The sequence below is a fragment of the Barbus barbus genome (genome assembly GCF_936440315.1).
Source record: "Barbus barbus genome assembly, chromosome: 41".
Classification (NCBI taxonomy): Eukaryota; Metazoa; Chordata; class Actinopteri; order Cypriniformes; family Cyprinidae; genus Barbus; species Barbus barbus.
In genome coordinates, this window is record NC_136719.1 from 9,674,482 (window position 1) to 9,695,743 (window position 21,262).

The 21,262-nt window shown below is 40.2% G+C and overlaps 1 protein-coding gene across 1 annotated transcript in view; it reads left to right on the forward strand.

Annotated features, from left to right (window-relative positions):
- LOC306860346 (delta-type opioid receptor-like) overlaps positions 1–10,079 on the forward strand; it is a 41,251-nt gene extending 31,172 nt beyond the window's left edge. The window contains exon 4 of the mRNA XM_079401999.1: positions 8,353–10,079. Within this exon, the coding sequence (XP_079258125.1) occupies positions 8,353–8,861 (509 nt within the window). The 3' untranslated portion in view covers positions 8,862–10,079. The remainder of the gene's footprint in view (positions 1–8,352) is intronic.
- The last annotated feature ends 11,183 nt before the right edge of the window (positions 10,080–21,262 follow it).

The window sequence follows — 21,262 nt, forward strand, 5'->3', positions numbered from 1 at the left end:
ATTGTAGCTAAATGCAAAACACTATTGCAACAAACCAAACGATGTGAAATATATGAAGAGTTCAGATGCAAAAGCCATCTGAAATTTTCTTTAGAATGATCATTTTTATCAAGCTTGTATATTTAAGTTCAATAATTTCACTTAAATGGCAATGAAAATGCAACTAATCATAGTTTATAAACTACTGTAAGTCAACACATCCCAAACTCTCAAACCAGTGTAATGTTACATGATCAACAATAATCCTGTAACCTGTTTGCAGACAACGTTAATTAACGTGATGGAAGCCAGCGGCACGTAAATGATTACGTTAATCGACCACCACAAGTTTGGCAATTAACCCTTGTATGGTGTTCGGATCTGTAGGACCCGTTTTCATTTTTTATCAAGAGAAAAATTATACGATTAATTATTTTTTCAAACTCAGACTCATTGGCCTTGGCTCATTTTCTGTGAAGAATATATATCTGAACAAATTTTCAATGACCACACTGGTCACACACTCTCTCACACGCAAGCGCAAGCACACGCACACGCATACACGCGCACGCACACACACACACACACTCACTTGGATATGTGGTTTACGTGACTCTCCATAGGCGTAATGGTTTTACTAATGTACCAACTGTATAATCTATCCTTAAATCCAAAGCTAACGATGAATGGCACAGCAGTCGACATGTTTGTTCGTTGTCCTCTAATGTATGGCGGCCGCGCCTAAAATTAAAAAAAAATTAAAAAGTGTGGCCGCGCGGGCGCAGCAGATACGTAGTACGTCACGTGTTACATGGGCAGGTTATAGGTAACGGAGGGAGGGGAATAACAGCGAGCTCATCAGTTGTTTCCTAAAAATAAACATTGTTCACGAGTCCCACTTAAGTCGCACTCGAGTCCGAGTCTCAAACTCGAGTCCCCATCACTGCATCTGACTAATACCCGATCCGTCAGAAAATGCCAGTTTCGGAGCCAATACCGATGCGGAGTATCAGATCGGTGCATCCCTACTGGGAACCATTACAATTGTTAGCAGATGTTAAGCAAACAGTCTACTTATACTTAAATTAATGGTAGTTGACATGTAATAGCACAGTTATTTATAGTGAGAAGAATGTCTAAAGTGGACTATCAATACAAAGTGTTACCGATATTATTACAATATACTATTACAAAAAGGTTTCTTTTTTTTAGCAAAGGTGAATTTTCAGCATCATTACCCCATTCCTCAGTGTCACATGAGCCTTCGTAAATCATTCTAATATGTTGATTGGCTGCTCAATGCCATTTTGTATCGTTACCTATGATTGTTGTTGTTTGGATGACACTAAATAAGTTCAATACTATAAGCATTATGTTTTCTTCTAAACCGTGGCAGAGCGATGAAAAGTGTAAATAGTTTAATGCACCGTTGCTCCGATATCTTACTGCACCTCTGTTCACCAAACGTGAAGGAAAATCACATAATCACAGATTTTTAAAGCTGGTGACAACTGAATTAATTGCAGATCCTTGGGGGGCTGAGATGAAAAACAGGTAGCAGATGCCCCCCTAAATAGGTTCAATCAACACCAGTGTGCTTTACTGTATATAGAGTTTGATGAAAATAACTAAAACGCTTTGGACACGCAGTACTAAGATGATCAGTGTTCCTCCCAGCAGAATGTACAGACAGCTTTCTTTCATAACACTCTCTCTCCTCTCCTCTACTGCCAGGCTGCAACATATTTATTTATTCATCACTTCATGCAAGTTGCGTTCTGCTGCCTTTGACACTGCAGGGAAAGACAGACAGAAGCAGAGGGAGGGAGGATGACAGAAATTCAGAGGTACAGGGATGTGGCTGAATGTCTGTAAACAAATGTCCAGCAGTATAGCTGTTAAAGCAATGTTTAGGTTCTTAGCAAAGCTGTTCCATCTCAAAGTAACTTTCAAACAAACAAGCGGACTTGCAACAATGATTTGTAAATCACTGTGAAAGCTCTCAATTCTGTGGGAGTTGCTTGGTCACTACATGATGAATTAGAATTACATATTCCATACTGGTGAGACCGTATAAATACAGAAACATTGCAGACAGTTGCATGGTTTGCATATAATTCAGTTATTTGCACATATAACTAATGCCAACCAGTTGCAAAAATATTTTTTCCAATCTGTTTCCACCAGTCTTTGAAGACACATGGAGATTTGTGCTTGTCAAAATCCTGCTGTTTTACCGATGTGATTTGAGTGACTGGTTTTGGATGAAAAGAATACCAAGCAATTTTGAAATGCCTGCAATACGATTGACTTTTGTGAAAAAAAGGTTATGTATGGAAGAATCTGTTCTCTGCAGCAGATTGCCACTTGTGTGCAGATGTTATAGGGAGAATCTTTAGACCAGTATGATGAAAAATCCCTCATAACTTACATAAGACTGTGACTTTGCTAGTAAGATAGAGATATTCTGTATAAGATTACATTGTGGGGTGCAGATAAATATTCAAACAAGGTCATCATAACAAATGGGATAATAATATAATGCTGTACAGTTTTTGTACCAGTGATTTAAAGATTGATTGATTGAGATTTCAAACTAAATATTTTAGGGATGTAACAGATTTGATTCGATCCATATGGACGGCCCCACAGAATGGCTTGCATGTGCCTCACAGATTAATTGCTGAGTTTCACCATTATAGATTAGTTTGTCATTTGCACAAGTTTTTAAGTCTTGCCATTTAAAATATTCAAGCAATTTGTTACTTGCGCGAATATATAATTTAGCTCTCTTTTGCACATTCTTGTGCTTAAACAGACACAAACACAATTCTCTAAATCTCAATCAGTTATATCTTACATGTGTAACAGTATACGCGATCTGTGCAAGTGACATTGGCCTAAAAAACCTTCTGCTGTCTGTGTCATTAATGTTAATAAAATAACAAATCAAAACCACTCACTGCTGTTGACAGAATAACTTTCGTAACTTTAACAATAAATAATCTGTACTTAATTTATACAGTGAAAACGATGCAATGTTATTTAACATTTCGTTATTGAATTTTTGTACCTGAATATTACTGTTTGACCTACCTAAAAAAAAAAAAACATTTTGCTGATCCAAAAAACGATTCAATGTACAAGTCAAAACCATAATGTGAAATGAACTCAGTTTTGTGATCCATCACACCACTAAAACATGGCCATAGCCTGCTCTGAGTTCACTGGAGGTCTGGACCTCGGTAAATTTGTCATGTTCAAAAATAAAATCTGTTTGCTGAATGACTAATTGGTCATTTAAATCTCTGCATGTAGGCTACATCTAATTACATTTAGACAGTTTGCTAGAATTTTTAGTGTCTGTGGTGTGAAAATGATGGAGAAATATACATGTCGCTGTGAGATGCTGGTGGAGTGAGCGATGCTTGAGAGAGTTGTGAGAGAGGGCGCAGACGCAGCCAGATCCAGCTATTATAAGCTTCTATGGCCTTGTAATTTCCTCTTAATTTGACTCTTTCGAAAGTTAATAAATTGGGAAGTTGCAGTTTAGGATTAAAAATGTCTTTATCATATCTTATTTAGAATCAGAATCAGAATGAGCTTTATTGGCCAAGTATGTTTACACATACGAGGATTTTATTTTAGTGACAGAAGCTCCACAGTGCAACAGAGAGGCAGCAACAGGACAGGACACAGATAATAAAGAATAATACAAATATCCAAATAGGCAATGTACAAAACAGCAAAAACACAATATATAATATAGACAATTATGTGTACAGGTCTGATATGTACAAATTTGAAATGAAAAATAAATAAATAAAAAAGTAAGGAAGTCTGGTGAATAAATAATAGAGTTGTGTGTTCTGTGTTTTATTGTCAAGTGTTCATGAGAAGGATTGCCTGAGGAAAGAAACTTTTTCTGTGTCTGGTCGTTCTGGTTCTCAGAGCTCTGTAGCGTCGACCAGACGGTAACAGTTCAAAGAGGGAGTGTGCTGGATGTGAGGGGTCCAGAGTGATTTTACCAGCTCTTTTGCTCACTCTGGATGAGTACAGTTCTTGGAGAGGGGGGGGGGGGGGGGGGGGGGGGTTGTGCCAATGATTTGCTCAGCAGTTCGGACTACTCTCCGCAGTCTTCTGAGGTCAGATTTGGTAGCGGAGCTGAACCAGACAGTTATTGAAGTGCAGAGGATGGATTCAATGATGGCAGAGTAGAACTGTTTCAGAAAGTCCTGTGGCAGGTTGAACTTCCTCAGCTGGCGAAGGAAGTACAACCTCTGCTGGGCCTTTTTCACAATAGAGACAAAGTGATTGTCCCACTTCAGGTCCTGAGAGATGGTGGTGCCCAGGAATCTGAATGACTCCACTGCAGTCAGTGCTGTTCATGATGGTGAGAGGGGGGAGTGCAGGGGGTTTTCTCCTGAAGTCCACAATCATCTCAACAGTTTTGAGCGTGTTAAGCTCCAGGTTGTTGAGACTGCACCAGACAGCCAGCTCCTTAACCTCCTGTCTTTAAGCAGACTCGTCACAGTCCTGGATGAGGCCGATCAGTGTGGTGTCATCTGCAAACTTCAGGAGCTTGACAGAGGGGTCTTTAGATGTGCAGTCGTTGGTGTAGAGGGAGAAGAGCAGTGGGGAGAGAACGCAGCCCTGAGGAGCTCCAGTGCTGATGGTGCGGGTGCTGGATGTGAATTTACCAAGCTTTACTAACGGCTGCCTGTCTGTCAGGAAGCTGTTGATCCACTGACGGACAGAGGTTGGGACGGAGAGCTGAGTTAGTTTATTCTGAAGGGTGTCCGTGATGATGGTGTTAAAAGCGGGGCTGAAGTCCACAAACAGGATCTTCACATAAGTCCCTGGTCTGTCCAGATGCTGCAGGATGAAGTGCAGTCTCATATTGACAGCATCATCCACAGACCTGTTTGCTCTGTAGGCAAACTGCAGGGGGTCCAGTAAGGGTCCAGTCATGTCCTTCAGATAAGCCAAAACCAGTCTTTCAAATGATTTCATGGCCACAGATGTTAGAGCCACAGGTCTGTGGTCATTAAGTCCAGTAATGTTGGGATTCTTTGGGACGGGGATGATGGTGGAGCATTTGAAGCATGAGGGGACTTCACACAGCTCCAGTGAACTGTTGAAGATCTGTGTGAAGATGGAGGCCAGCTGATCAGCACAGGTTTTTAGGCAGGCTGGTGACACACCGTCTGGGCCTGGTGCTTTCCTTCTTTTGTTCTTTCTGAAGACCTGGCACACGTCTCCTTCACTGATTTGAATTGTAGGTGTGGGGGAGAGGGGGGTTGCTGGAGGTGTTAATGGTTGTGTGGAGAGGTGTTCAGGGCGGGTGTGGGTTGTTTTTTCAATCCTACAGTAAAAGTCATTCAAATCGTCTGCCAGTTGTTGATTCTCCAGAGTGCTGGGGGATGGTGACTTGTAACTGTTGATATCTTTCATACCTTTCCAGACTGAAGCAGGATCACTGGAAGATAATTTTTTCCTTAGCTTGGCAGAATAATTCCTCTTTGCCACTCTGATCTCCTTTTCCAGTGTGTATTTGGCCTGTTTATACAAGACTTTATCCCCCTTTCTGTAAGCATCTTCTTTGGCCTGACGGAGCTGTCTGAGTTTTGCAGTGAACCATGGTTTGTCGTTGTTGTAAGTTAGATGAGTCCTGGTAGGAATGCACATATCCTCACAGAAACTGATATATGAAGTTACAGTCTCTGTAAGCTCGTCCAGATCGGTGGCAGCATTTTCAAAAACAGTCCAATCAGTGAGAGAGAAACAGGCTTGCAAATCCCGCTCTGTTTCATTAGTCCATCTTTTAACAGTTCTTAATACAGGTTTTACAGATTTAAGTTTCTGCCTGTAGGACGGAATAAGATGAACCAAACAGTGATCAGAGAGTCCTAAAGCTGCTCGTGGAACCGAGTGATATGCGTCCTTTATCGCTGTGTAACAGTGATCCAATATATTACTGTCTCTGGTGGGACATGTGATGTGCTGTCTGTATTTTGGCAGTTCACGGGAGAGATTTGCTTTATTAAAGTCCCCGAGAATGATTAAAACAGAGTCCGGGTGTTGTTGCTCACTCTCTGTGATCACATCAGTGAGTTTCTGTAAAGCTGTGCTCACGTGCACTTGTGGCAGAATGTAGACACTCACGAGAATGAACGAGCAGAACGGCTTGCAGTTAATGAAGAGCGTTTCTAGATCTGAAGAGCACATCTTCTTTAACACAGTTACATCTGTACACCACCTCTCATTGATGTAAAAGCACGTCCCACCGCCGCGCGATTTCCCCGTTGATTCCGCGTCGCGATCTTCTCTGATCAGCTGGAAATTAGGCATATGTAACGTGCTGTTCGGTATGTCGCCATTTAGCCAGGTTTCCGTGAAACACAGAGCAGCAGAGTTAGAAAAATCCTTGTTTGTCCGGGAGAGCAGAAGGAGTTTGTCCGTTTTGTTGGGTAGAGAGCGGAGATTCGCCAGATGGATGCTAGGCAACTGCATTCGAAATCTGCGCTGACGAAGCTTCACAAGCGCCGACTCGCTTTCCCCATCTGCGCATCCTCCGGAAGCGTTTGACCAGAGCTACGTCTCCGCCAACTACAATGTCCAGCAAAACGTCTGAATAGTCAAAATCTGGTAAAATATTTTGTGGTGTGTTCTGCCGAATGTTCAGCAGGTCATCCCTGGTAAAACTGATTGTATTTGAGTAACAAAAAACAGGACAAACAAACAAAAACAGTACAAACACTGAAGAGCAATGCACAATAGCTGCCATCTGCGGCATCATCTTAGATGTACAAAAGGTTTAAACAAATTTTGTTTAATTTTATTTATTTAAAAAAAATATTTTGACAGCAATCAAAAAGCCTACGGTCAGGTTATTGATGACAGGGTACACATTCAATAAGGCAAAAAAAAACAAAAAATTACATGAAAGTATCTGTTAGAAATGTCATCGATGTATAGTATAATTTATAGTATAATTTAACACTAATACAGAGATCTGTATAACAAGTAGGTTACAGAATTAAATGAAATATGTAAACAGTGACCATGAAGAAGTCTATGCAATTTCATTCAGAATAGTAGTTACATTTTCACAAAGTTATGCTAAAAACATTCATACTGTAAGAGCACTAGACAATGTTATCATCTACATAGCAATGCTTATTAATGAAAACTATTAACTGCAATAAGTATTGTTGCATAAATAATAAACAAATGATAAAATGATCCACCCCTAACCTATAGTAAAACATTAACAAATTATAAAGCAATAAATATGTTATAATTTAACAGTGTTCATCCCTGCAAAACAGAGGAAATAACTTTCACAAACATCTACATGCTTTTAGTGTAGTGAGTTGAGTTGTATTTGTAGGTATTACAATAGCACATTTCTTAACCCAACCCCAGTCCTTACTAATTTTCAAACCCTTTGTGTTTACCGTCCAGGTCAGAATACAAATAAATAAAAATAAATCAAATAATAAAGTAGGATTAAAGCTTCAAGGCCTTAATTCTTTTCTTTTTAAAAAGGTTGAAAGGTCTTAGTTTTCTGTACGGTTGATCATGGAACCTTTTATTTGAAGAGTTTTATTTTCTGTGTTGCTCGATTATTGTGGCATGATCTAATTTACATTTACTCCCCCTAAACAGCACTTAAAAACAAATCAATCTAAGGTTGGTCACTTTACATATTGGTCGGGTGTTTTCTTCCTGTCTGGGTAAGTCTGGGTAACAGAACCCTAACGGTTTTCAGCCAAGATGGGTAAAAGACCACCTCTTGGCATTAACGATTGACAGCTATTTCATGGGAGGGTTGATGTAGCTCACAGTAAGTCTGAATTCACACATCTCAGGAATGGAGAGGCTTTTAATGCTCTCAGAGGTACGCTGTCAAAAATGCCAAGAAGAGTGGCAAGGAGAAAATTATTAACTGTGAAAAACAACATTTTCTGAAAAGGGCATTTTGAATCTGCAAATAACTCAATTTTATTGAGGGGCACTATTAACTTATCAATTTTAGATTAAATACATTGGAATATTTTAGAGATTTTTTGATGTTTCTTTTTTTTCAAATTCAAATTTAAATTCACTGACCTGTAATTTGACAGGAAGAGGAATGATCTATGCTGTCTGTTTGTTCAAAACATTCAAGTTTCAAGTCTTTTTATCTTTTTAACTACATTGTTTTCTATAGATAAATTACAGTTGTATGACTTGCATTATATTTCAATGTAATTCTGCTTGTTTATATTCAAACTCAAATTACAATTCTGCACCCTGTTTGCTACCTCAAATCAAATTCAGTTTAAATTCAGGAAAAGACTTGTGATGTATATTTTTCATTCCACACAGGCATCGAGTGCATCTTGGTTCTCCCGGATCCTCGCATCCTTGGGACTTGCATTTTCCTGCTCTCCTTCCTGATTCCTGTAGCAATCATCAGCGTGTGCTACAGCCTCATGGTGAAGCGCCTCCGTAGCGTCCGAATCCTTTCGGGGTCCAAGGAGAAAGATCGCAACCTTCGGCGCATCACGCGCATGGTTCTGGTGGTAGTCGCGGCCTTCGTTGTGTGTTGGACGCCCATCCAGATCATGGCCCTGGCGCAGTCGCTGGGCTTCAACTTGGGCAGTATCCAGACAGTGGTGTTCATGCACTTCTGCATCGCGCTGGGCTATGTCAACAGCAGCCTGAACCCCGTCCTCTACGCATTCCTCGATGAAAATTTCAAGCGCTGCTTCCGCGAGTTCTGCCACCCTTCACCGTTTGGGCTCGATGCACAGCAGTCAGGCCGCATGCGCAACATCGCACGCGAGGTGGCCTACAACTGCAAGACTGCACACGGGAACAGTAACCCTGCATGACTAGGCGTGGAGCTGCCCCTGGTCAGCCCTGAGCCTCAACCCAATCCAGGGACAGGAAACTCAAACTCTGAGTTGACTCAGATTACAACGCTCTAGCACCACAGTCACCTCCGCCAGGTGGGCGGGGGAAAGGGTTGGGATAGGAGTGAGGGCGGAGTCAAGTTAAATGACACACCCTTTTAGGGACAAAGGGGCTCACTTTACAGTGTCTTAAATGGTTTTGGATGTTATTGTCCACGGTTTCGTTCTTATTCGAGAATTATTACACTTTGTCGTTCAGTGTTGCAGCCTTGTACAGATGCTTTTTTTGTCTCTCTTTACAACAATCAATGTTTCTCTTGAAATTTGAGACTGTAGAATTTCATGGCCTTAAACATACATCTGAACCTATGGATTAAGTGTATCAGTCCTTTTTGTGGTATTGCCAAGTGTTGGACTGTACTATATACACTATAGAGTATATATAGTGTATAAACAGTATATAGTAAATGGACTGTACTATGTATTATATAACTACATACAGTTATGACACTGAATCTGAAACTACAGAGACTTGTAAAGCCTGATTGTTATTGAAAAAATAGTTGCTATTTTTCTTGGTTTGACTGTACAATAAGCAAAAATATTTTATATACATGTATGTTTGGTAGCACAGATTGAAGCTTACAAAATACTTGTAAAGAAATGAAAATGTGTCGCAAAACAGTTGCTGTAGTGTTCTATTATATATGTGCATAAAAGGAAGTTAATCACATTCGAGGCTTTGCATTGTTGAAGACGTCGGTCAGCATTACCTCAAATTTTTCTTGAATGTTTCAGCTTCACTCTGTATCTTTGTTATTACATAATGGATTCTTCTCGATGAGACGGACAGCAAAGAGCCAGCATTGTCATGGGTTTACATCACAGACCACTGAATGTGAAAAAAAAGACTATTTACGCCAAATTAAAGAAATATATATATTAAAAGTGTCAGTGGAATATAGATATATTGTACACCTAATGTTTATTCCTGTAAACTTTAACTTGATATTGTGATTGTTTGTTTACTTTCTGTATTGATTGGCTGATCATCTACCTGTACTTGCATATTTGACTGGTGGGACCATATTCTGATGGACTGAAATGAAATGCCAGCTAGTGCTATGGACGTTTACACAGCCTATATTGGAAATCCTTTTCTCTTCTACGTACTTATTAAAGCAGTTATTAAAATGCACTTCTATGGCTGTAAAGCACCATTTATGATTAAAAACTCCTACGGCATGTTATTTTGAAAGACCCCGATGATATACATCTCAGAATAACAAGCTGATAATGTTGATTAAATCAAATGCTGATTTAAGTTGCATGAAAAAGTAAGTGAACCCTTGGGTTTCTGGATAAATTGGATCTGATGGGTCATAACAGACAAACAAAGTCAGGTTAAAAATAACCTATAAAAATTTTTGCACCGTTCCTCTTCACGAAACTTTTCAGGTCAGCAATATTCTTGGGAAGCTTGGTGGCTCTCTTGAGGTCATGCCAAAACATCTCACTCGAATTGAGGTCAGGACTCTGACTGAGCCACATCAGGAGGCGTATTTTCTTCTGTTGAAGCCACTCTGCTGTTGATTTGCTCCTGTGCTTTTGGGTCGTTGCGCTGTTGCATCACCCAAGTTCTCTTGAGTTTTAAATGGAGGACAGATGGGCTTATACTCTCCTGATAAACTGGGAATTAATTAATTAATTTTGTCAATGATAACAAGCTGTCCGGGACCTGCAGCAAAGCATCCCCAAACTTAGTGATTCACATTCCTTTTCCACTCTGCACTTTGAATTTTAAAGGCCCCAATACACTTCAAACGAAATCGAAGAACGAACTGATATAACATAATTTCGAACAAAATCAGGCCGAAACGAAACAGTTCGAAACAGCTCTCCAAAGCTGTTTGGGGGAGTTTGTTTTGGCTCCTAAACACCTTTGAGCTACCATTTGTCAGTGGCGATTACGCAATCGGTGGGTGGATTCGGAAACTCCACCTTCATTGACGTGCAGTTTTTTTTTTTACCAGGTTCTTTTCTCATTCAACAAAGGTCAGACAGGAGAACAACATCTCCAAGTCACTAGCAACATAAATACACTGTGTCGAATAGCTGAGTTGCCACAAATATATCCGCACCTGTACGATCGCTCGCGGAGAGACTTTAAAGATTCAGAGAAGGCATTTAATTCTTAGAAAGAAATTGCATTGAAACTTGGAGTCGACCACCCGTCGTTATGCAATAAGTGACGTAGAGAAACATCAGATGCAAGCCATGAAAAGAATGAAATGAAAAAGATATACGGTAGCAAGTACCAAATACGTGTTTCAAATAAATGTTACACCATACTGCTGCTATTATTCTTTCAATAAGCGTATTTAAAAGGTATACAATAAATCAAATGCCAAAAGAACATACAATAATAAACCTTTATTTTTATCAAATCATGACACCACATAAAATATAAAAACGTGTAATAATTTATCCAGTTTAATAAAAGACCTAGATACAGCATCATTGCATCGTTGTTGTGTTTAGGGCATATACGATCGAGCGTCGCGACACATGTTTACATGAATCTACACCCTACCTCCAGCAGCAGGGGTTTTGGAATGTTCGAAAACAGTATACCGTTGCTCATTCTTTTCGAACTTCTTTTTGCCCCCAAACAAAGAACAAAAACGAACTTTGTTTGAAGTATATCGGGGCCATTACACAATGGGTTAAATAAATACATGAAAATGTATAGTTGTTTGTGTGTTATTGGTTTGAGCAGACTGTGTTCATTTATTGCTATGACTCAGCTGAAGATCTAATACCATTTTATAAGAAAGGGTTTACATAGTTTATCTTGCAACTGTTTTTCGCAACTAAAAACTGTGTAAATGAGATGCATTCATATTGAGTGTCACCTCAATCGCTCTGCACAGCGTGTATGTCTGCCATGGGGCTTCATTTCCTTAAAATTCACAATAATTATTGAGATTCATCATTTGTCAGTCAATTGTTGTTATCCCTGTAACTCCCCACTGTAATCCCCTCAGTTGGAACCATCAATTTTTAGGCTCACAGCCCAGATATTTAACTTTTATGCCCTGTTTCACTCTTTCAGTCGTTACAGTTTCGTAATGAAAACAGGGATGCAGCTGTACAGCTATTTAGGATGTAATTCATGCATTATGTACACTGTTACTTTGCACTCATATTCATCTATATATTTTAAAGCTTCATATGCACCCGTCACCTACTGTTTTTCTGCAGCTTCAAGCTAAGCATATAATAAATAAATATATGAAAATAATATATTTTCTTATTTTGCACCTACAGGTTAAAACAGATCCTGGTAGACGGCTGTAGGTGGGTTGCGACCCACACATACTTCATTTGTTCAAGTGCTAACTACGAAATCAAAAAATCACGCTCTCAAAATGAGACATATGCCCAACTCTAGGAAGCCCCATTTCCTGTTGCATTTCATCAATATTTGATGTTTTCATTTCCGTTGCCATGGCAACATGATTTCTCAGCCCCATCTTATTTCCCATTTCAATGTAATGTGGACTAGGGGAAATGTTTTTAAAATATAAATTTGTGATATAAGAGATTAAATTAAGAGAGATTAAGAGATTAGCGTGTGTTGATCTTGCTGCAGATACTTTTTTTTTAGTTTGATGAATGATGAAGATGAATCACAGTGGGATTAAAGGCTTGTTTAGAAGCTACATATGGCCAAATGTATATTAATAACACACCTATACTACTGTATATGTGAATGTATTTCATTTGTGACCCTGGACCACAAAACCAGTCATAAGTAGCATGGGTATATTTGTAGCAATAGCCAAAAGTACACTGTTCAGGTCAAAATTATAGATTTTTATTTTATGCCAAAAATCATTAGGATATCAAGTAAAGATCATGTTACATTAAGATATTTAGTAAATTTCCTACTATAAAAATATCAAAAATTATTTTTTGATTAGTAATATGCATTGCTAAGAACTTCATTTGGACAACTTTAAAGGCGATTTTCTCAAAATTTAGATTTTTTTTTGCACCCTCAGATTCCAGATTTTCCAATAGTTGTATCTCGGCCGAATATTGTCCTATCCTAACATCCTCCTAACATCTTAACATCACTAAATTTGGACATACCACTCTTTTCACATACTATTTTTCACCATCTTTTTTACTGAACGCGGAAGTCGATCAACTGGACCAATGCTAGCTGTACATTTCCGGTCTCTGGTGTTTGTAGTCAAATTAACATATTTTCTGAGACGATGATATAATGTTAAACCTTTTAAAAAAGAGCACATGGCACCATAGTTCCATCACTTTACAGTGTTGCAATGACCATCTTTTTGCAGTAATAAGGGGGAAGATGACATGAAGCGGCTGGAGCTTAGCAACAGCACAGCTTAACCTTGCAGACATTTTATATGCAGTTTGTAACAAAGTTCGTAGGTCGGGAAGAAGGAGGCGGGAACCGGCAAACATTTAACGATTTAATAATCAAAATAAACAAACGTAAAAGTACAGCGGCAGCCCCTCACGGACGACTGCCGCACACAAAACATAAAATAATATCCAGGCCTGGTCCTCTCTCGTCTTCCACTGTCGTCACTCCTCCTTTTATCCTTCCGGAGCTCCTCCGTGGGACTCGAGACCGGTGAGTGTCGCAGGTGTCGCTCATTATCATTAACTCCACCGGCCTCGCTCCGTTCCCACGGCTCTCGGCCCCGCCCCACTCACCACATACCCCCATCGCCCCTCGCAGGCCGGGGGGTACCCTCGAGACTGCGCTCTACTCCCCCCCCCCCCCCCTCCTTCCTGGGGGGGACCCGTCAGGGCGGCCGCGGCGTACCTGGGGGTATGGACAGACGAGGCGAGAGAAAAGGAGGCGGAAGGATGAGGAGTGCCAGAGACGAGAGAGGGGAGAGAGGAAAAAAAAAAATTCGGTCCGGTTCCCGGACACACTGCTGGTTGGTCCTCAACCAGCTGAGAGGCTCTCACTCGCGGTGCCATGCGATGGTACTGGACCTCTTTGGTGGACGGCTCGACGCTCCGCCTCCTGGCGGACGGCGATGGCTCCTCCGGTCGAGGGCAGCCGGCAGCGAGTCCCCCATTCCCTGCTCCTCCCCATCATGGCGGATGGCAGCAGGCTACGGCCACTCGGCGAATGGCGCCGACTCCTCCGCTCCCTCTCGGACGGCAGCCCCCCTCCTCGACCCAGGAGCACGGCAGCGAGCCTTCCGTCCCACCTGATGTTCCATCGCTCCAGCACCACCGTCGCCTCGGGCAGCCAGCGGCCGTCCCCGCTACTCCCTGCTGCCCGATCTCCTCAGCACCGCGATCCCCCTCAGCAGCGAGGGCTCTCTGACAGCGTGTCCCTCCTTCCTCCCGGGTTTCGGCACCAATGTAACAAAGTTCGTAGGTCGGGAAGAAGGAGGCGGGAACCGGCAAACATTTAACGATTTAATAATCAAAATAAACAAACGTAAAAGTACAGCGGCAGCCCCTCACGGACGACTGCCGCACACAAAACATAAAATAATATCCAGGCCTGGTCCTCTCTCGTCTTCCACTGTCGTCACTCCTCCTTTTATCCTTCCGGAGCTCCTCCGTGGGACTCGAGACCGGTGAGTGTCGCAGGTGTCGCTCATTATCATTAACTCCACCGGCCTCGCTCCGTTCCCACGGCTCTCGGCCCCGCCCCACTCACCACACAGTTATATTGAAAAAGTTTCAGTATAAATAATTCAGTTTATCCTTTTTTTTTTTTTTTTACTTACACTATTTTAACATGGATTTCTAAGGAGACCGGAAGTTAGAATGCCAGCACTCATCAGTTACTCAGGCAAAAGTTCGGTTTTGTCTGAGGTGCAGTGTATAAACATGGAATAATAATGTCTTGATTTTTAGTGAAAACTAAGCTAAAACAACTAGATGCAACTAGCGCAATAAACCCTTAAATAGACCCCAGTAAACTCAATACAGTTGATCACTGCATTGTTTACAGTTGGCCCGCGCAAATAAACTTGCAGCAACTGATTCATCGTTTTGACCTTTTGGCTTCCCATAGTAAATCATACACACAGAGATGCGTGTATTCCTTCATTCACAAGTCGCGATACTTTATGTTCCCACAGTAGTTTATCCCACCTTCCGTTCTTAAGGTACACACAGAGTGCGTTGTTTAAAACACGCAGCTTTACACACACAAACCTAACACGTGTCAGCGGTGGTTATCCTTCATAATGCGTATTTAGCAGCTAATTTGACTTTAGTTTAAACTAGCGGTTATTAATCTGGTTAAACTTTTGCCCTTCAAGTTTCTTGTTCACAGCCGAGATACCCAAATGTTGCGTTCATTATGGTCATGCCAGTCGTCTCAGTTTCGGAGAGACTCGTGTTGCGTGCAAACATGGAACGATCATTTTGGTAACACTGCACAACCGAAAACGCATGTCACATGACCATTCATGCAGGTACAACCATAGATATGTAATGTATAGGTAGATGCACTATTATTTAGATGGCGGACGTGTCTACGTGCTTGGAGCGGTCGAATGAGGAATCTACCTATACATATCTATGGATACAACTATGAGCATGATCTTATGGTTTACACGGTTGTCAATGATATGTAGAGAGAATGTGGCCAGCCATGCAATCATTTTCTAAAGTCTCCGTTTTGGTCCGTTTACACTTAAACGCAACCCCAGAGCTTTCAAACTAAAACGGGGCCTGCAGCGTTTTCAAAAGTCTCCGTTTTTGAGGGTTGAAAACGCCGGAGTAGTGTAAACGACAGACTTAACCATAGCAAAAGTTATGTATTTTAGAACGAAAACGCACTAGTGGAAACGGGGCCTTAGATGCTTCACTCCGAAGCATGCTGTGTGCATGTGACCTTAAGTGATTTGATGTAAATATGATGCTTCTTCAAAGTCACAGCAGGACAAAAAAAAAAGATGTTTAAAAACCAAACGCAGGCCATGGGACTCAATTACACACAAGTTTATTTATGAATCCTTTTTATGACCTGTTCACGCTCTCTTGATCTCACAGAATCATTATGGCGGTAACAAGCAACCTTCACTAATGCTTCAATTAAGAGCTTGGATCTGGCCACCTGCCTCACTTTAGTGAGTAATTCTATCATGTGCATGTTTGTGTTAGAGCTATTTTATTTCATGTAAGGCTCTCCAAATCTGTTTGTGGCTATTATTATTCTCTCTCTCCTGCTATCACTTTATCTCTCTTAAGAATTTTAATCATGTGTAGATCGTTCCCCTAGGGTGCCCATAGGCATTAACATCAAACCCTTGCCGCAGCACGCACAATTACGTTCACGTGCCGTATTCACTCACAAATACATGCTATACGCATTAGAGCATGATAATACGCTTCCCTGCATATCCTGTTGGACTGCTAGCTTATGTGCTAAGATATAACATGGCCACTTTCACATCAGGCTGAAGTGTGTTAGGGAGCAATGAGCGCTCTAATATTTCCCTGCACCGACGCTGCACGGTTTCCTTATTTTGGTCCTTTCCTTAGCTGTTTTGTCTGAATATTGAGTTTTAATGAGGAGTCCTTTGGATTACAGTATTAAATTGTGGGAATAAGGGAAGTCGTGGCCTAATGGTTAGAGAGTCGGACTCGTAATCCAAAGGTTGCGGGTTCGAGTCTCGGGCCGGCAGGGATTGTAGGTGGGGGGAGTGAATGTCCAGCGCTCTCTCCACCCTCAATACCACGACTGAGGTGCCCTTGAGCAAGGCACCGAACCCCCAACTGCTCCCTGGGCGCCGCAGCATAAATGGCTGCCCACTGCTCCGGGTGTGTGTTCACGGTGTGTGTGTGTTCACTGCTGTGTGTGTGCACGTTGGATGGGTTAAATGCAGAGCACGAATTCGAGTATGGGTCACCATACTTGGCAGTATGTCACTTCACTTCACTTCAAATATACACACGTAAACACAAAATGTCATGTCTGAAGTCATATTTCCCCTGTTGCTCATTACCTAGTCATATCCTGTGCAATGTGCTGCCTCCAGCCGTATATCAAGTCTCTCTTGCCAACATTACTAATAGATTAGCAAAGTTAAATAGACAGTTCCCTCAAAAATTAGCATTCTGTTATCATTTACTCATCATCTTGTCATTCCAAACCCTTATGATTTTTTTTTTCTCCGGTGGAACACAAAAGGAGAAGTTTAGCAGATTGTCAATGTTGCTCTTTTTCTATACAAACGGATGTTGACCACAGATGTATGATGCTTTTTTATCCTTTTTGGAGCTTGACAAGTAGTACATATGACTTGTGTACTATAATTCTGAAGTTTCTAAAGCCATATAATAGCTTTGTGACTAACAACATTTCATCAACTGACAGTCTAGCTTCAGAAATCTCTCTTGACAGCTGTGGTCAGCATTCACTAACATTATTTATCTAGCTGTGTTCCACAAAAGAAGGTCATGCAGATTGCAATTGCAAAATTAAAATTTTTTTTTTTTTTTAAGAAAACGTCTCCCTCAAAATCAGTGCGCTCAGACAGACTCATTTAAATGTTCTTTGGATGGTAAATTAAATCAGTGAGTGAGTAAATTAAATCAGTGAGTAAAAGTGCATGTAATTGTCAAGAGTTTGATTTACACAGTAGGCTTTTGTTAAATAGGCATGTTCAATTAAATCACACAATGCGTCTGTCAGTGGTTTAATTAAAATATCCTCCTAATTTTAGTATTTTTTAAAGGGATCTGATTGGCTGAAGTCCACCATGTCATTCTCACTTGTAATGTCCAACCCTTGTAACAGTGACGATGAGAGTGAAAATCAAGCTCTTATGGTTACAGTCAAATGCTTCACCATGTTATCTCCTCTCATTATCCCATGGAAAGCCAGGAAGAGCATTTAAGAAACGTGCTGAAAGGAGAGAACATTGCACACAAACACATTAATTGATGGTTATTTTATTTTCCTGTCTCTGAGATCTAATTGAGGTTACCAAACTTGACAAGATTACTCTTCTAGTGTGCCTGGCTAATTTTCTGATGCATTTAGCTCAGACCTTTAAGTGACCACTTAGGAAGCTAACCACGCAGAGGTGTAAAAGCCATCACTTCCTCCTGCAATCAAGGCTGTGATGGAACCATCTGTTTTTCTCCTTCTTTTTCTTCAGCTTCTCTGGATGATGTTCTGTGTTTACACTTATCGCCCAATGTCAAATTACTGCTAGCGAAGACCCTGTCTCACCCAGCCTCTGCATGCCTTTCCCCCTCAGGTGTTCTTGCTATATAATTGCCAAGTGACAGAAATGTCAAAGCAGAAGGTCACGGAGCCTTTCTCCTTGATTATGACAAGCTTTAACGACCTCCGGGAGAGAGGAATAACAGGGATGGCTTGCGGTAAAATTTAAGTGATGGGACTCTAAAGGCTAATGCTTTCGGTCACAGACTTGAGAAGCAAGATGTGTTTTTAGGTTAGGTAACTTCCCATTTCAGACTTCTCCAGCCCACGTATGAATTTCCTCTTCGATGCATTGACATGGCATTTGGAACATTTTAACACATGAAACATAGTTTTGAGTGTGAAGGAACTTTGTCAAATGACTATTTCCCAGTCATAAAAATCCTACTGAATCCCTACTGAAAATTTTTATCATAAGCTCCATATGGAACAATCCTAAAAGTATCCTAATGGGGATTCCTATGGAAACTTGTTTTGTCACGGTATACAAAAAAAGTTAATTTATAAATAAAGGAAATTGTGACTTTTCTCACAAAATGTCAGGTTTAAATCTCAAAACTTGGACATTTTTTTCTTGCAGAATCGCTAGATAACTTTCTGGGAAGAAAAGTCAGAATTGTAGGAAGCTGCAATTATCTTTTTGTATTTATTGTGAAACAGAATTGCAAGATGTGAATGGAGCATTCAGAGAAAAACTTTCTGTGGAAATGGGATTCCATATATGCTAGCAATCAAAGTGCACAATAATAATAAAAAAAAGGAGATATTGCCACATGAGCTTTGTTCCTTTCTTTTCTTTTTATGCGCTTAGAGAGGAAAAGAAAACATCTTGTCCTGGTCATTCTGAAATCACAGAAGCAAAGCTTTCATCAAAATGATAGCTTGCAATTACTTTCAATAACCATTTCTATTTTGTACAGTTTTTCCTAGGAGTGTCATTTTTTTCTCTCTCTTGATTCTTAGAAGATTAGTATTTGATCCTATTGATTCACAATTACGATGTAAGTCCTGTACATATTGCTTCAGGTGTGTCTGACTTGGGTCTCCACTTTTCTGGTTGTACTGCCAGTTTCATTTTCCAGCCATACCAGGTAGTAAAACAGCGGGGCATTTATCAGACTGTGTGGGTGCAGAGCACACAGTGTAATCTTATTTGCAATCTTTGATCTCAAATCTTAATTCAAACAATTTGAATAAAGATCAATTCATAATGAGGCCATTAAAGTGCAATCCAATATTCTAAGCAAGCCAGACCTTCATACTATATGCCTTTTATCTCCTCTCTAAAGCAGCTTAGCATTCCCCATGGTCTGCATCATGTTTATATGCAGATACATCAGTCACACATCAGTGAGCGTAAGAGCTTCCGTTACAGTATCACTGCACCAAGGAAACACATGTGCTTAATGATCTTTAACAGAAAGCTTTCTGTTCTTTCACTCAGATATTATTGCATATTATGGCTAAAACTAAACCATATTAAATGACATCACCAAATATTAAAAGTCTAATGCGTTGGGAAGTCCTGTTGTGTATTTGTAATGAAGGCTAAATATGTTATGTTAACGTATTTATGCTGCCAGCAGGAATTCTCTCACTTAATGCCTCTGGCTGCTGGTAGGACATTTGCCCTCAAACACAAGGTATAACGCTGTCACATAAGTGTTCCCCTAATGGTACATATTAGCACCTTGAAATGACAAATTTGTGCCTTTTGAAACCAATTTTTTACCTATTACCTATTTTTCTGAGATTTTACCCTAGTACTATGACTTAGTTCCTGCTTAATCACATTCACTTTAATTCCACGGTTTAATTCAGTTACTGTCATGACTGTTCACCTTCTTCACACATCACATAAAAGAGGAAATTAAATAAATTATGTCAAGGTTGTTATTTGCTATCAAAAACAAATTCTGACTCTAGTTACTCATTTATAAACAGTAATTTATTTGATTAAATTTAAAACTTTTTTTTTTTTCTTTTTTTTTCAGAAGTACGATTCATTTGTTTAGAGGTAAAATTGTATAATGAGGAAATAAATTAATTCACTTTTAATGCACCAAGTAGCTACATAAATAATAACTTAGACTAATTTAAAGCACTTTAAAGAGAGATGTGTGAATAATTTGCAGCAGTTTGGAATGAAACTAGCAGTTTGTTGACTAACACTGGTGTATTTAGGTCATGTGAGAGAGGAGTTTGTTTTGCTGAGTGACATTTTAGCTTAAATGGAGCCATTGGCCCCTAGAGACGCTCTGAATCACTCTCCTGCCTTGCACAGTATCTTTCTTCCTCCAGGAGTAAATATGACGACAGCGCATATCTCTCACCTCTAACAATCCTGACTATTGATCCGTGTATTGCAATGATTCTCAGTTGGTGGGCTGTGACACAAAAATTGGTCACAGATCTGTTAGGGTCACATTCAGCAAAAAAAAATACATCATAAATAAAGTGCAGATGTGACAGCCTAATTAATATGCTGCTTATCAAGTTATAAATGGAATGAAAATGCTTCCCAAATTGTTTTGTGTGGTGAACTGTTGGTTTCCAAAATTTTGAAATCATCTTAAAGGGTCATATGATGTGATTTCAAGTGTTCCTTTGTCTTTGGAGTGTTACAAGCTGTTCATGCATATATAACAGAGCCGGGCCAAGGCATAAGCGAACTAAGCGGCTGCTTAGGGCCCCCAAGAGTAGCCTACATGAAATTAAATTTTATTTTATTTTAATTTAATTTGTGATATATTATGTTAATGGACAGTGGTAATTATACGAAATATATACATATACATATAATTAACTATACATATAATTGTATTATTTCCATAGCGACGTGTCATGCAGGCACAATAATGACCATGTTGATAATATGTGCTGGATGCTGCCTTGTGGATCTGTCGGATTACACCACGTAAATACACCTATTACTCCCGAAATACATGAAAATAAGTGGCCAGTTAGCTGGGAGAAAAACAGAGCTTGTCTTCTCTCAGTGCCAGCCAAAGCGTGGCGTGTTAAAGGGTTAAATCGATCACGAGGTGGAGGGGGGACAAATTCAACATGGGGGTTTTGTGGCACAAATCAGCGGTTCTCAAAACCATCGTTAGCTAACTATTGT